Source organism: Lycium ferocissimum, chromosome 9 (genome assembly GCF_029784015.1).
Source record: "Lycium ferocissimum isolate CSIRO_LF1 chromosome 9, AGI_CSIRO_Lferr_CH_V1, whole genome shotgun sequence".
In the NCBI taxonomy this organism is placed as follows: domain Eukaryota; kingdom Viridiplantae; phylum Streptophyta; class Magnoliopsida; order Solanales; family Solanaceae; genus Lycium; species Lycium ferocissimum.
This window is the reverse complement of record NC_081350.1, coordinates 51,032,421-51,048,764: the sequence shown is the minus strand read 5'-3', so window position 1 is coordinate 51,048,764 and position 16,344 is coordinate 51,032,421. Positions and strand designations below refer to the sequence as shown.

At 36.1% G+C, this 16,344-nt stretch overlaps 1 protein-coding gene across 6 annotated transcripts; it reads right to left on the bottom strand.

Moving 5' to 3' along the window:
• Window positions 1–1,668: 1,668 nt before the first annotated feature.
• On the bottom strand, window positions 1,669–15,243 carry LOC132031219 (uncharacterized). Of its 6 annotated transcripts, none has more exons than XM_059421098.1 (10): window positions 14,399–14,884; window positions 14,097–14,194; window positions 13,660–13,772; window positions 13,305–13,570; window positions 12,823–12,862; window positions 12,636–12,738; window positions 5,758–5,795; window positions 5,458–5,559; window positions 4,804–4,953; window positions 3,128–3,368 (listed from the first exon to the last, which is right to left on the bottom strand). In XM_059421098.1, the coding sequence occupies exons 1-10, from the start codon at window positions 14,731–14,733 to the stop codon at window positions 3,276–3,278; spliced, it is 1,338 nt and encodes a 445-aa protein (XP_059277081.1). In that variant the 5' UTR covers window positions 14,734–14,884; the 3' UTR covers window positions 3,128–3,275. The 6 variants fall into 6 exon arrangements, 3 of the variants coding, with proteins under 3 accessions (XP_059277081.1, XP_059277083.1, XP_059277082.1); XM_059421099.1 differs by lacking the exon at window positions 3,128–3,368 and adding an exon at window positions 3,382–3,818 and having other exon boundaries at window positions 14,399–15,243; XR_009408194.1 differs by lacking the exons at window positions 4,804–4,953; window positions 5,458–5,559; window positions 5,758–5,795 and adding exons at window positions 1,669–1,802; window positions 2,367–2,512 and having other exon boundaries at window positions 2,614–3,368; window positions 14,399–14,869.
• Window positions 15,244–16,344: the final 1,101 nt, after the last annotated feature.

Below are 16,344 nucleotides of genomic sequence, written 5' to 3'. Positions count from 1 at the left end.
ATGCAGTTGTGGTTTCATTCAGATATTGATGTAACTTGATAAGAGAGAGAAGAATGAATGATGGTTGTATCTTGATCCACAGAAGCGTCATCGCCATATCTTGATCAACTGGTCATGACTCACTCTAGCGATGATTCCTCTCGGATGTGAATCTGCTAATGAAGGAATTATGCCCGCATGTACACTATATGGCAAAGTTGTGTTGCTTTTAAGGATTGGATTCCACAGCTCCAAGAACTGCAACAACATTCGATATGTATCAGATGAAGAGGGAAAAGGAGAGAAAAATCAAGGACTATATAAGTGAATAAGCTTCAAACATGAACAATTTCATCTGACACGGGCACGGCATCTACTTAGTTTGGAGATCTAATATTCCTGAATTCCCCTCAACTGAGAAGTCATTAGACGCGAGTAGGAAAGCAAAAATGTATCAATATGCAATCAGTTTTTTTTTTTTAATTGAGACAAAAAATAGCAAGAAAATCAAGGGTATTGTCGGAAGCAAAGCTCATATCAAAATGTGCACTCAAGACACCATTGTGACACCATAACCCAAAATTGCAGACGTCGCATATTCTTACCCTCTAATCCTTTTCCATTTCTTACCTTTGGCTGACCAAGAGAGAAGTTCTTTGTTCCTTTTCTTTCTTTTTCAGGGTGATTCAATATCTAAGCATCTTAAGTTAAATTTGTTGTTTTGCAAATATATAGAGACATTAATCGAGCCAAGTCTCCAAAGAACTTATATATGAGCTCAATGCTTCAGCAGAAATGTCCAAATTTTAAGCATACCTCATTGGAACCAATCACCAACACTTGAGATTAGCTAGGTCGGAAAGTGCATGACTGGAAATTATTGCCACCGGAGAACAGTTCAAATATACACTTGCCTTCACTAACAAACCATATCCGTGCACTATCTTCACACGCGGATGCAAGGTAACGCCCACAAAAATCCCAGCATATTGAACGAATGTCTTTGATGTGTCCCTATAAATTAAAGAAAACGAAATCATATTGATACATTATGGTAATGCAACAAATAAGAACTTCAAAACAAGCTTGATCAATGATCAGGAATAAGCATCTTACTTGTAACTTTTTTTGGATGTTGTTAGTCTTGACATCAAAGATATTTATAATATTTCCGGTAGAACTTGCCAGAAGGTCCCCATGTCGAGGTTGAAATCTAACTTGTCTACTACCTCCCTGCATTTGTACCAAGAGCTAATCAATAAAAAATTTCATGAATGAACTTTATAAACCACTTTGTTTAGAACACTGTACAATATGTTGCTAAATGTGATACGGACGTTGGTTCAAATAACATTACAAAACTTTTATTTCCTAAACTATCTTTTTGGATGTGTATTCACATGATGACTGACTATTGATCTTGAAAACCTTGAAATTTCATGGAATGAAGCAGAAAGAATAATAAGAAAAACATTTTCCACAATCAAATGAAGGAATTCATGAAAAAACATATTTAACAATGATTTAGAATCAGGTAATTAAGTAATCTCCAAAATGGAAACAGAAAAAGCAGCTAACTATCAAATTAGGGAGCCTTCGTCCGTCAAATAGAGATACCTCCTTATCAACATCTAAAAACAAGAAAGGAAGGAAATAGAGACATCAACCTTAAGAATGAGTCTGCAATCACCCCTATTGATATCCCACAATCTAATCTCATCATTGCTATCACAAGAACTGAGAAGACCCGTCTCTGTTGAATGAAAATCTATTGACATCACCTGCCCAGCATGCTCGACAAGGTCTTGGATACAGTTGCTTGGCTGGATTATGACAAAATGGTGAGATATGTACAGTGTCATGGTTATGATAGACACAGATCAAAAGGAAGCAATTCAGGAGATTAAACAATTACCATTATGATAAATCCTGATAATCACAAGAAAAGAAAAAAGGTACTGAATATTTAAAGACTGCATAAGAAGCTTTGGTAACAACAAGTTCCTCAAATATTGACTCAAATGTATTATAGACAACATAACATAATAATGCTGATATTTTATATAATTGCGATAGATCTCTCGAGTATCCTCACTACAGAGGTAAGGAATGTGGCAATAAATGTCACATTGACATTTGTCTGAGCAACTAAAGAAAATGTATATGTTCTCGTCTAACTACAAGCAAAAAGAATCAGGATAATATTAGCACAGAAATCAGAACAAATACTGAGGACCAAGAACAACGAAATTGTAGAACTAGTGAATATTTATCCTGGTGATTTGACTCTCTGCTGACTGCTATTTATGAGCCATTACAACCTAAAAGAAAAATTTACTGAAACACTCATTCGACCAAGAATCTGCAATGGCAAATAGAGGTAGTACCTTGGATATATCCCATATCTCACAGCTCTGTCTAAGGAAGATGTTGCAAACACCGTTAAGTTTGGTTTGAAACGGACATCTGTAATGTGATAAGTATGACCTTCTCCACTAATAACATTGTTATTTCCCCACTCCCAAACATGAACCTAAACATAGATCGCAGTACAAGTTCGTTAAGAGGAGAAGTTGGGATAAGCACTCTCCCAGTTGACCAACTAGAATCCTGTTGAAGATAAATACGACAAACCTTCCTGTCGTTTCCAGCAGCAGCCAACAACTATCCTCTTTTTTTTTTTTTTTTTTTTTTTTTTTGAGAAGGTAACATATTTGTATATTTATATATATAGAGACCGCACAGAGCTGTGTAGTCCCCCTAATTACAGATTACAAAAGGGTAAGCATCTGATCTTGTGTCATCTCACAAGGATTCTAATACATCAGAGATTGATTCATTATCTTCTAAACCTATTCCTTTACACCAAAAGTAGAACAGCCCTAAACACTTCATTTTAATCTTCTGGAAATGGTTGGCTTTGTCTTCAAAACATCTTTGGTTTCTCTCTTCCCAAATTGTCCACCAAATGCAAGCTGGAATAATCTTCCATCTCATTTCCTGAATTGCATTACTGCCTTCTCTGTTCCAGCATGCTAGCACATCAACTATCTTACTTGGCATGGTCCAGAGAATCCCCCTATAATTGAGGAACATCCTCCATAGTTGTTCAGTCAGTTTACGGTGCAAGAACAGATGATTAATTGTCTCAGTTTCCTCACCACATAGAAAACAACTGGAACAACTGGAACATAGATGATGACCTCTCTTACAAAAATTTTCCAGTGTGAGAGCTTTTCCTCTAGCTAGTGGCCATGTAAAACAAGATACTTTATAGGGAACTTTGACTTTCCATATCATCTTCCAAGGCCAACACATGATCTGATTAAAGTGGCAATATAGGAGCTTGCTCTTTGTGTGAAGGTGACGAATCTCTTCAAAATAGATGCCTGCAACGCAATATGAAGTCAATTATCCTTTGTGCCGATAACTAGCAATTTATCCATCAGGGAAGAGCCTGACAAAGTTAGAAGCTACAGTGTTTAATCTTAAGAACTAGATGTGATGTGACAGCCCCTTTTTTTCTTCCTTTCTTTCGTTTTAAGAAACTAATGTAAGATCTAGCGAATTTTTCGTCTTAAAAATAAAGCGGGGTATAATGCTAATAAAACCAGCACGATTGGGTTTTCATGGGGTAACGTTATTTCCTGAACATAACAGCATTAGATGCATAACCTACCTTATGGAGGATTAAGTATTTCTGTCAATTATCTAAATAGCCACCTTTTTAATATTAATTTTCTTAGGAACCATTAAGCTTGTTGTCACCTAGCTTTCCGTTTAGCTTGAGTGCGGGCAGACGCAGCAAAACCAGCGTCAGTAGCTATCTCTTTCTCAACCTACAGCTCAGGAATGTATTAATTTTTTTTTTTTAATCAGGTGCTCAGGAATATAGTAAATGAGCAAGAATAAAGTAGATGAAGACTATATAGAGAGACAAGAACAAAGTAAGGGCCCATCTGGGCATGATTTCAAATCATGATTTGAAATCATGTTGATTTGAAGTTGAAATTTTGTTTGGACATGCAATTTGGATTTCTTATGTTGTATTTTTTCCCATAAACATCAAAACCCCACAATTTGTGAAAACTATTATAACTTCCCCAACTCTTATACAGATCAAGAGGAGAATCCCGAAAGTGAAGAGTCCGAGCAACTTAGATCTTCTGGGTTTCTCCTCTTGATCAATATTTTCTCCTCAAGTTTTCTACATAATATCTCATAATTAAGGTTTTATAACTCTATGTTTAGATATTTGAAATTTTTTAGCCAAATCCCCGCACCAATATCCATAACTGGATCCGTATCACCGAATCTTAAAATTTAGATCATGAAGGATCCGACCTCTAGATCCGCAACCGTCTCAGACACCGTTGTCCCGAACCCAAGTCCGAGCAACTTAGATCTTATCAAATGAGCAAACCATAGTTCATAAACAAGGTATCGGAATATCCTAAGGTGCCGCATTATAGATGGCATATCTCCATGTTTTTACAAATAAATGTTTGCACTTACATGCTATTACAAGCTTTCAAATTGAAATAATTTGACAAAGATTCATTGGTCCAAAAAAATTGAAATCATGATTTGGAATTCCAAATCTTACTTTTCGGAGAATTTGGGATTTCAAATCATGATCTAGATGAAGTTGAAATTTTGTGCAGATTTTATAAACAAACGCTGATTTGAAATCAAATGAAATCAGGCTCCCAAATCGCATGGCCAAAAGCCTACTAAGAAAGGGAAGTCCAGTCCCCAAAAACAATGATGGAATCACCGGCACATGTAGGCCTTTAAGAAGTAAATGCAGAAAAATGATCTTACCGATTCCCGAGAACTCATTGGAGTTTTCCTCTTTCTGCTCTGCTCTGCAGGTTGCTTTCCAGAACTTCTAACAATTCCTCCTCTAGGAGCTATTATTTGCTGGTCAGCTGTTAAATTCTCCGGGATTCTTTGATTTGTATCACCAAGAATCTGTTAAATGTCAGAAGAAGAAAAAGTAAAGCAGGAAAAATAAGCATAGGAGGGTTTAAATAGTCAACTTGGAAACATAATCTGCATAACAAAATTTCAAAAGATTTAGAATATCTCAACAAACGTAATCTATCCAATAGAGATTTAGAATTCAAAAAAAGTAGATTCATCCTAATCCTAAAGCAACTTATTATACTAAAATAATTACTACAGTAACTGAAAGTAAATTTCAACAACATCGGTATAGTAGGATAGCCTAGATTTATTTTGTCCCTCAAATACTCAGAAATTTTTTGCCTCTTTTGTCTTTCTGCTACATGGGTTCCTCCTTTTAAAGTTGAGTTTTAATTCACGGTTCTTATTTTGACTAATAATAACTTGATGTACAAGGTTTTACAAAGAGATTTCAAAGACCAGAAAATTTTGAAAAATCATTCATGGTCTAAAATAGTTGCAGCATGCTAATCCCTAGGAGCAAAATGGTTTCTTGAGTATTCAACTTACATTTACACTCAAGTCAGCTTGAGTGAGCAATTGAAAGAATTCACCAGAACTTGCAGGGGCAGGGTGTTTGAGCATATCTAATGTTTGATTTGCTACATTATCCTGTTGGGGAAAGGATGTAGTTCTCAGAATGTCCCTTTTGAGTTGGCACTATTACACTGGGACGTTCAACATGATGGCTAATGACGGGGAATTGAGCCAACTCCCTGGGTTGAATATGAAAGGAATGAATTAACTAAAAGTTGCCCCAAACATAACGGACTATACATTGCTATTGATGCAAAAGTTCAAGGTACTCACAACAGATGGCCATCCTTGTTGGAGAGATCCGTTGTACCCTGTAGGTACAATGCAAACATAAGATCAAAAGAAAATTTAAAATTTTAAAAAGAAAGATAAGGAGATCAACAGATACAATGCAAAAAGATGATCAAAAGGAAACTTAAAATTAAAAAAAAAAAAAAAAAAAAAAAAAAAAAAAGATAAGATCTAAAAGTGCATAAAAATGCCACGTGTCTGTTCATTTCATACTTCCTTCCATGTTAGTTTGCCTAGGGACTTTTGCTGTGACAACTTCCAATTGATAATGAATTGAACTTCAAATTGAAACTGGAACAAGAACTAAGAAACCACAGTAATTAAATCTTGGGCAACAAGTCAACGGAAATTAATTGCACATACAGAGGATCATCTTCAAAAACCAAAAGACAAAAAGATGCAAAGAGAAAATGCATTGTATCAAAGTTATATTTTAAGAACTTTACTGAATGCCTCTGACGCATACTTTGGTGGATCTTATTCCTAAACTGCCATATGTTCATCCTTTTCATGCTTCAACCTGCAACTTGCATCCTTACCCGAATGGGGAAGTGTGTCATATATATAATCTTAGATGTAATGATTTTACTAAATGTAATTTCTCACTAGCCATTGGCATAATCACTAAGGCCACGGGAGTCAACGATAGATATCACAGGTGTAGTTTGATCAAAGCCGGGCTTAGTTGTTCATCCTTGGGCTAGTATTACAAAGTTGAGTTCAAACTTAAGCTCAAATATCAATCGGAGTAGAGCTAAATTCGAATATATGTAGACAAGTTGAAGTACGACTCATAATCGACAAACACCTTTTTTTTTTTTTTTTTTGAAACAGGTAACATGACAAACACCCTTTTTCTAAATAAGGAAAAAATAATTGAGTGATCGGAGAGGCTGTTGGCTAGGGGAAGGCAAAAGTTTAATTTGGTTTACATGTATATATTCTTTAGAACAGTTTCTTAGTATATCCTTTTCGTCACAAGTCATAACTGACTTGGACTTATCCATCATACCTGTATCTTACCTCATCTTTTGAGCTTCAATTTCTAAGAACAGCTGCTAGTAAAGGATCTGAACTTTTAGGGAAACCACATTTATTATCTATTAAGACCTTCATCTTCACTTTTTCAAAATTCAGACTTTTGTAGTCGAGTATTATCTATAGCTTCCCATAGTAATGTGATCCATATGGTTAATCGAGTGATGAAGTGAAACATCCTTGTTCTGCTACTTCTGATACTACACTGGCTGATGATGCCACGGGGAAACTTCCTTTGATGTGAACTTGAACAATGGCAATTTAAAGATGTACCAAGGCCATCACTTCTTTGAGGAGGTTGAACATCCTTACTTGTCTTATATTGGGCAAGCAGGTGCCACACATGTGCAGTAGAAGCACTTGTTAAACAACCATAGTGAACATCATACTAGTGATTCATCGTATTGGGCTAGTGCTTATAAGCCCAGTTGTGTGATCAAGGTCAAGAAACTCAATTTGGAAACTTAGGCTGGTTAAAGAATAAATGGAAACAATTAAGCTCTTACCGCATATAGTCCAGGTAATACTCTTATCAAGGTAGCATGACTCACCAATACATCATTCTAAGCGACAACTTACCAGTTTATCATTCTGGAGCAACACCCTGTTCCTTAAACTTGTATATTAAAATAGTTACAGCACGACACCTTGATTGAATCAACCTAATATTGGCTATTTAACATACCTCATTTTATAAATAGTAAATTCGAAGTCCATCGCTTAGCCTTAAGTATTGAAAGTTTTAGTTCTAAAATATGTATGAGTGAGGAGAGGGAATGAGAGATAACCTAAGCCATAAATCTTTTTTCCCACTAAAAATGACTTACTTCAGATACGCTTCAGCTGATTCCCAATATAAATCCTTTTATAAGAAAGAACTATCGGTAGGAAGATACTTCTATTCTATACTTTATGATCAATACATAACCTATAAATTTCCAACCTACAAACTTTCTCTCCTCCAAAAAAAACCCTATTCCCAAGCCCTCATAACATTTATTGCTTCCTTGAGCTTGCATTCCAAGATAGGATTCCTAGGAGAAGGAGAAAAGCTATTTAGGCACATTCAATCTTGTTGAAATGTGTGGCCATTTCATCTAAAAGCTTAAGCTATTAGAGAGATCAAACTTTTATTTACTTAATTATATTCTCAACAAATCTGACGCAACTATGTAGTTCAGTTCGAAAGTGACTAGAGCGTGATTAGTAAGACTAAAATACTTGGAATGATTCCATATTAAAACCACTAGAGAAAAGTTAAAAGGAAAAACAATTTGAAATGTGAAGAAGTAGATAAGACGCCATATCATTTTAAAAACAATATGAAGCATTGTTAGCTTACTTCAATTTTACAAGAACAAGAAACTTACTTTACATGTAAGGCAACAGGTTCAAGGTCATTTGGAACAACTAAAGTAGAAAGTAAGATCCCTTTTATTAGGACTAGTGTTGTAGATTGATGGTAGGTCAGTAGGATAAACGATTTGCTAAGATGAATGAAAAAATCCTATGAAGCTATGCAGTGAATGCCGATGTTCGGGATCTTTTAGTTATGAGGAAGACAACTTGTGCTGCATCTAACTGTCAAATCGCCCATAATGGGATCCCTTATTAATGATGCTCCTCTGCATCCTCGAAAAGGTTGGATTCATGCTAAAGAGCACGATTGGAGATTTGTGAAAAAAATTGGTGTCACAAGTAATCCAAATGAATATCACAAGGGAGCATAGTGCTATATGAGCATGATTTTATGACCATTTTCTTGAAAATATGATCTCGGTCATGCTAATTACAAATAATGGGTCACTTTGAAATCCATTATCTCTTCATTGATCCAATACAATGGTTGTCGCAAGATTCGTAGGAGAAGATGCAATTACCTTCCTAATACAGAATAACTTTATATTTAAGCCCTTGTTGGCTGAGCAAATTTATTAAGACCTGTATAAGACGAAAATATAAAAGGTTTCTGCTTTAGTATGTACTTCATTAATTTTTAAGGAGTCATTTGGTTGGAAACAAGTTATCCCGAGATAACTTATCCTGGGATTAGTTATCCCGGGATTAGTTATTCCACCCTCCCATAGGGATAAAACAACACTACAATCCCGAAATAACTAATCCCTGGATTAGTTATACCGTGATTTTATCCCAACCAAACGTGGGACAAACTCATCTCAAATATAATCCAGGGATTATTTATCCTTATCCTTCGTACCAAACGAGCCCTGACAATTTTTAAAATTGTAAAGGGAAAGATAAAGAATTCCTAACTGGACGTTTATGACTTTATGTATTTTCCACACCCACAACTAGCAGAGTCGTAGACATACTTTGAGCTTCTAATTGGACTTTGGTGAAATTCGAAGGACCTACATTAAATGATAATTGACCACTCGCAGACGAGTAAACTTGAAATAAGTTACCTTGAGTGGAAAGTATCTTGAGAAAAATGCAGTACTCGATCAAGGTTAAAGACAACGGCTTTTAGACACTTTATGATGGACTTCGAGCTGAGCTTCATTATCTAAGGTTGTTTGCAGGAGAGATCAGATACTCCCTCCGCCCAAAAAGATTGTCATGTTTCGGATTAAGAGGGTCAAATTAACTAACTTTCGGTGTGAATTCAGACATAGAATCTTTATTTTTATTTTTTTAAATAAAAAGTACATATTTAGAAACTACATAAAAAGTACTATTAAGCCACAATAGTTTACAATTCAAAATATTTATAAAAAAAAATCGAAAAAATTATGGTAAAAAAAAAAAAAAAAATTCCTTGGACTGTCCAAACAGTAACTAAGACAATCCTTTTGGGACGGAGGAAGTACATGAGAGGATACGAAGGACGGATTTTGTGACAAGAGTTTCTGCTTGGATGGTTACTAGATCAACAAAATAAAAGTCAGGTCCAGGTTGAGAATTCTTGGGAGGTAGCTGGTACACCATGGAATTAGTCGAGATGCGCACAAGCTGGCCCAGACACCACGGTTATTAAAAAAAAAAAAAGTAGTTGAGAAGTCTCCCGCAGTTCTTAAACCATTCTTGCTTCTCTAGGAGATATCATGAGATTTGTTACGGGCTGCCTTCGTTGTGCCTTGGCGCCCGTAACCCTGCTCGCCCCGAGCGGGCCAAGCCAGTGTCGGCTACGCAGGCGACGTGCGCTGACGATGGGCTTCCGACAGAGCATCTGGCAAAGGGACTATGCGGGAGGTAACAACCATCTAGATATGTTGCATTGCATATCCTAAGAGTGCCAAGAGAGTTTAGCAAGGCTCTGGGAGAAGCCCAAGGGCCTTGTCGATGATCGGCCGCGTGCGAGCCTGAGTGTCAGTCCCATGCGTTTCTGAGCTATGGTTGGAATCTTGGGATTTAGAGTGAGAGGACCCTTCCTAGGATGTTAAGGAATGTGCTTACCAAGTTTGGCATCATTTGAAGATCATTTACCTATGGGCTTGACTTAGCCAAGGAGCAGTGGCATTGTCTGTCGTAAATAGCTGAAGCTTCCGAAGGCTATAACTCGTTCCATGAGTGTGGGAATGGGATGAAACTTCATGGAGGTGTGAAGGAAGTCAAGAGGAAGAATTAGGAACAAACGGTGCCTCATTTGGAGTTCAGATCAATGAGAAAGGCCCATAATGATTCTATGGCAAAAGCATGTCCAGTGAAGGAATCTGGGTTTATTTCTTAAGAGCATATATAAAGAGGGCAGAAGTGTTGAAAGCTCAGCCAGCCTCCCCCATGCCTGCTGCCAGCCAGTCGCACCAAGTGAGCAACCTTAAAGGAGGACCTCAAGGGCCTGCCTAGGCATCTCAGAGGAATGTCCTAGGTATCCATACGAGTTAGGCAACTCTATGGACGGCACCATGCCTACGGGCCAGCGTTGGGCCCACAACGAATCCCGAAGGCTTGACGTGTGAACTGATTATGCCCCGCGGGCTATCCTTAAGGATGTTAAAGACCTCCGTGCCGATTGAGTACTCAAGGCACCACATTAAAGAGCCTCGTGTATTGACTTGTGAGCTTGACTTGGGTTCAGCTTTGCAAGCAAGGGTCTGTCGGCATAGACGCGCAGTCGTGGGACGACGCTGCACTAAGAGGGATAGAAGTATATTGCGAGGGCTATGTTTGCCGATGCCATGACCATGGGCAGATTATGAAAGCCGCATATGACAAAGGCCAAGGATTGGAAGTTGCCCTACTTGGGCAAGGCACAGGGCAAGTGTAAAGCTTGAGGATTGGGTTGTGCGTGCAGGAGCGACGCTCAGTGTCAGGTGAGGGACATGCACGTCTGTAGCCAACCAAGGTGTGCGCATAGACGAGACCCAGCATATGAAATGCACCACAAGAGTATGATAGCAAGACAAGGCTGAAGCCTTGACAACAAAGGGTGACACAAGGGAAGCTAAGCCTCTGAGGCAAGCTTCATCATAGGCACCGGGTCGTGCCAGGAAACCTGGGATAAAGGAAGGCTGGCTTGTAGTCAGGTGGGACTACGGGCACTGCACGGGCTATTTGTGTGCCGCTGCCGCTTAGGAGGAGTCGGCCCATTTAGGTGGATCCTTCTGTTTTCTGTTTGCTGATAAGGACTATTGAATACTCCTCTTTAATACCTCTTGAAATGTTTGTATTAGAACTAAGTCTATCGCTTCAAACCCAAGTTTAATGCTCCTGATGCCGGAATCCACCAATGTACCATTACTTTTATGGGTAAAAGCTAGATACTCAAGACCACATCCAAATGGTCATGGTACGCTTTGACTTGTGCACTGCAATAGTACTGCGTCCTTTTTCCACCAATAGCAAAAGCAAAAACAACTTCCTGAAGATAATTTTATCCCGAAACTCTATTTGATTTAGAAAATAGCAAGAAGCATTTAATAATTTGGGAGAAAGCAATCACTATCATTGAATACTCCTCTTAATACCTCTTGAAATGTTTGTATTACAAGTTATTCAACCCAAACCCTAAGGGTGTACTCACGAATAAAACTGGTATTACAAAAGCATCAAAGGCTCATTCAGTATTATCAAGAAGTAACAGATTGTTCATGCCTCTTCATCATTTTCAAGGATGATAGGTGATCCCTCTCTCTTCGCACGACTTTCTTTCCCAAATATAGTAACTAAGTAGTAGCTTTCTCAAAATATCTTCTTCTCAGTTTCCATGCTTAAAAGGAAGATAATAATCGAACAATCTTTATTTGGATGGACAGTTTGATGCATTCAGGAGCTGTTGGTTGAAGAGCCTGATAAGCAAGAGCGGCAGAACATCTGTTATTAGTTTCCTACTAAAATAAAGGAATGTTTAATTTGTCCTGGAGGGATTGATAGCTAACAAGTGGATCAGCAAAACCTAGTCAACATTTTCATATATCAGCAAAAACTGCATCTTCTTCATCTGACTACATGTGCATCTTTCAACAATGCAATTCTTCTTTTCAATTCGAAAATGACCAAGTGATAGAGGTATATATACCGAGATTGATTCAGTATTCCTGATCAGGCCTCATCTTAGTATATAAAGATATTCCCTTTAAGCTCGAGAATGAAATGAAACCCAGAAATACTATTTTGATGTTTATGGTAGATATATACAATAATACAAAATAAAAGGGATTAAAAGTGAGCCAGTCCTCTTTGCGCATTTATCCTTCTAATAGATTGTTTATGCTAAAAGTATTTGCAGATTATTTTAATGTTCAAACATCCAACGTATTTGCAGATTATTTTAATGTTCAAACATCCAACATTATCAATGCAAAAGACAAAAACTTCTATAAACTAAATGCACAATATTTAAAGCTAAATTACAAACAAACCTGCATCAGAAAGTTCTGGTGAAGCAGGCAAAGCATTTGCAGCGGCATGATTATTTAATTCCATTTGCGCAGGTCCTCCCAAGTTTATGTCAGGTCTGTCATCCTGGAAAGAATAAAAACATGTCAATTATTTTCAACTAATTATTTATTAAAAAGCTTGCAAGTGTGTGGTGAAATGTAAACATACTCTTGCATTCCACTCTGGAGGAACAGTTGGCATTTGATAGCTGAAGGACATGAACATACAACATACAGAATTAGAAGATTCCGATATGCAAACTCGACAACCAAAGTAATGGTTTCATATACAAAACATGCATGGATCATGAAGATAATGTGAAAAATATATCACATATTACAGGCCAAGCAGTTAGTATAAAGAGCATGCCTTAATAGCCAAGTTTTGCAAGAAAGTATTGACATTTCATATATCAGAAGGTCATAATTAATAGCAATACACAAACAATATAAGAACGTGATTTTGGTCAATCTTGTTTTGTTGCCTTAGCAGCTTAAGACAATGATATCAGACAAAATAAAGAGAACAAAATCCACATTGCATCAAGTGCTCAAGCTTTATCCTCGTTGAAGTGACTAGGCAGGCATTGTAAAATAGATCAAGATGTGGCAAAAATGATCAGTTTAGCAATAAACATAACATGCTATTACCCAACATTGCTTGCAAATGGAAGCATGCCATACATTTCATTCATCTCTGACTGTAAGTCTGATGGTATTTCTCTTGACATCAAATCTGAAATCATAGCGTCCATAGGATCAGGACTGCTGGATTCCATCAAAGGAGAGGATACCATCAATTGAGGTGATGGCATCACGGGCATCACATTAGAGATGTTTACTCCCGTATGATCAGAAGAATAGAATTGATTTGCTGGACCGTTATTAGCCACAACGTTTTCCACAGTCTCTGCGACCTGACAATTTATAAATCAAGCATTTAGTTCGCAATTTTTTCCAAATCAGTTAAACATGAACAGTGCATAGAAATGTCAATCGATAACACCTTATCAAAGCATTCGGCAGCCAATACAGGAAAGTCAGGGAACCTAGAGCTGTATGCTTCATAAAATTTACCCCACCATGCTTGCAGAAATGCTTCATCAAGAGACTTGATAGCTGATACGAACCACAAAATAAAAGGTCATTACTTCAACTCCATCAAACATCTCTCTCTAAGATAGCGATGGACAGTTAATACAGTAAAAACATCCAACATTAGGTAACTACAATATACCACATCGATCAAAGAGAATGACCTCAACTTATTAAAAAAAATTCAAGAACAACATGATCAGCAATCCAACATATGGTTATATGTAAGAATTAAGCATAAGAATTTTGTGACCCTTTCAGGTAAACACTAACCATTACTAAAACATTAAAGGATCAGTTTTTAGCATTTGATTAAACGAAAAGAATTCATTACAAGGAGTTACTTACCGTCTGGATTTTGATTAGCAAAGATTTCGCGTAAGAATACCTCACCAGTCTGATGGAAACCTCTTTTACACATGTAATCGATAATGACATGTTCAAGCCTGAGAAAACACAAACAAATAAACAGAGAGCATTATTAAAAAGGGTCAAACAAAGGGAACAAATCACATACGACAAGCATCAAAAGAAGATTAGACAAGCACAAATTATCAAGTGTATCAATCATTAAACATGTATGTATAAAACACTGAAGCCTAGTAGCTTTTGCTATAAAATAACTGGCGATCTAACACGTAAAAACTTACAAGCGTTGAGCCTCCAAATTGGCCATGATCACCAAAAGCAAAGCCTTAATTAACCACAGAAAAGAGAAGGCAAAGAAGATTTGAGCGACAACTGGGAAAGATGAAGAAAGAGTCTCAAGAATCAAAATTCCAGTTAGATTACACAAAGAATAATGCAGAGAGAGACAAAGCGAGGGAGAGAGATAGGAAAAAGAGTTGAATTGATAGAATAAGAGTATAGAATTGAGAATGAGAGTTGAATTGAGAGAATGAGAGTGTAGAATTGAGAATGAGGAGGTGGAATTGAAAGATGGAAGCTTTGTAAGGGAAGGAAGTATAGTAAGTGATAGTACCATGCAAAAGTGAAGAAACAGAAAAATAAAATATATTATATATATTGGATTTAAAGGAAGCAGAAGAAGAAAATGAAATTAATTATTTGTACAAGTCAGAGTGTTTTAGGTGATAAACAGACAACAGTTTTTACTGCAATACTTAACCTCCAAAGCTTCAAACCAAAAGAAGTGACGAAAAAAGTTGTGAACCTTCTTAAATCTGAGCTAATCTAATAGACTTTTTCAACAATTGGACAATCACGCATTAACATTCTGCAATACCATTTCGCTTTCGAAGCGAAATGGTATTTATATTAATTTAGGTAAGACAAATTAACAGCATAAAAATACATTATCAGTATTTAACTTCTTATAGAGTATTTACCATCCTTTTTAGTCTACCAGCCATCTTATTATTAAAATAATTAAATTTAAAAAAGAAAGAAAGAAAAAGGAGTTACCAATCAGTTAAAAAAGTGTAAGGGTATTGAATATATTTGAAATACCTGAGATTATGTGATCTAATTTAGATTTGGATTTGATTGTTGCTAACTGCTTATCATATATTGATTTAATTGTTGCTATCAACTATTTTCTAAGGTCAAACAGTTTTTTAATTATTTAATCCCACTATTTAATCTTGAGAAAAAAATATTTACCAGAAAGAACTACTTCAATGTAACTCGGGGCATTGAGATTATGTAACTCTTACTTAAAAAAAAAAAAAAAAAAAAAAAAAAAAAAGACTTGATAAGATGATATAGCCTAGGTAAGAAATTAAATTACTGTTAACTAAATACCATTTTTAGTTAAGTTACTGGATTGCCTACTAAACATTAGGGGATTCATTGATTCCTAATGGTGACTTAATAGTTGTCAGAATGATCTAGTCAAATTACAATAACCCAAGACTTATAACTTCATCATCTGTATGAACTTAGACATATATTATAACTTCATCATCTGTATGAACTTAGACATATAATATAAGCAAGATTATCTAAAAACTATGCAACTTTTAACAGAATATTTCTGTTGAAGGACCATCAACTATCCAAGACTTTTAATAATGGTAAAGCTAGAGTCAAAAGATTAATGAGCAACATGTTTTTTGGAAAAAGATAAATGAACAGTATTCTATTTTTCATATATTTAGATTTAAAATAGTAATTTAAAGTTAGGTAAGTCAAAAGATAGAACGAACTAGGGGTGTTTCTGGTACGGTACATTTTTTAAAATTTTGTTTTGGTAATTTAAATTTTCGATTTTTAAGGATCTACCATTACCATACTGAATTAGTTCAGTTTGGTTCGATATTTAAGTTCGGCTTTGTGCGATACAATAAGTTGGTAACCCACAGTTTGTTCGATTTCAATTACATACAATGAAGAATTATGACTTCGACAATCGAGGGAACTCTTTCGTGCTTGAAGTGAATCAAAATTATGTAGTGTTGGTTGAAAACGACACACATGCTTGAGTATTTAGTTTATACTTAGTAGTAATGGAAGAGCTTTTAGTCTGAATATTTTAGGTCTTTTAATAAGTTTATATTTAAATTAACTAAATTATTTTTATATAATAATATAACGTATGGATTTCATATGTAATTAAGTATTTTGTATTTCGATA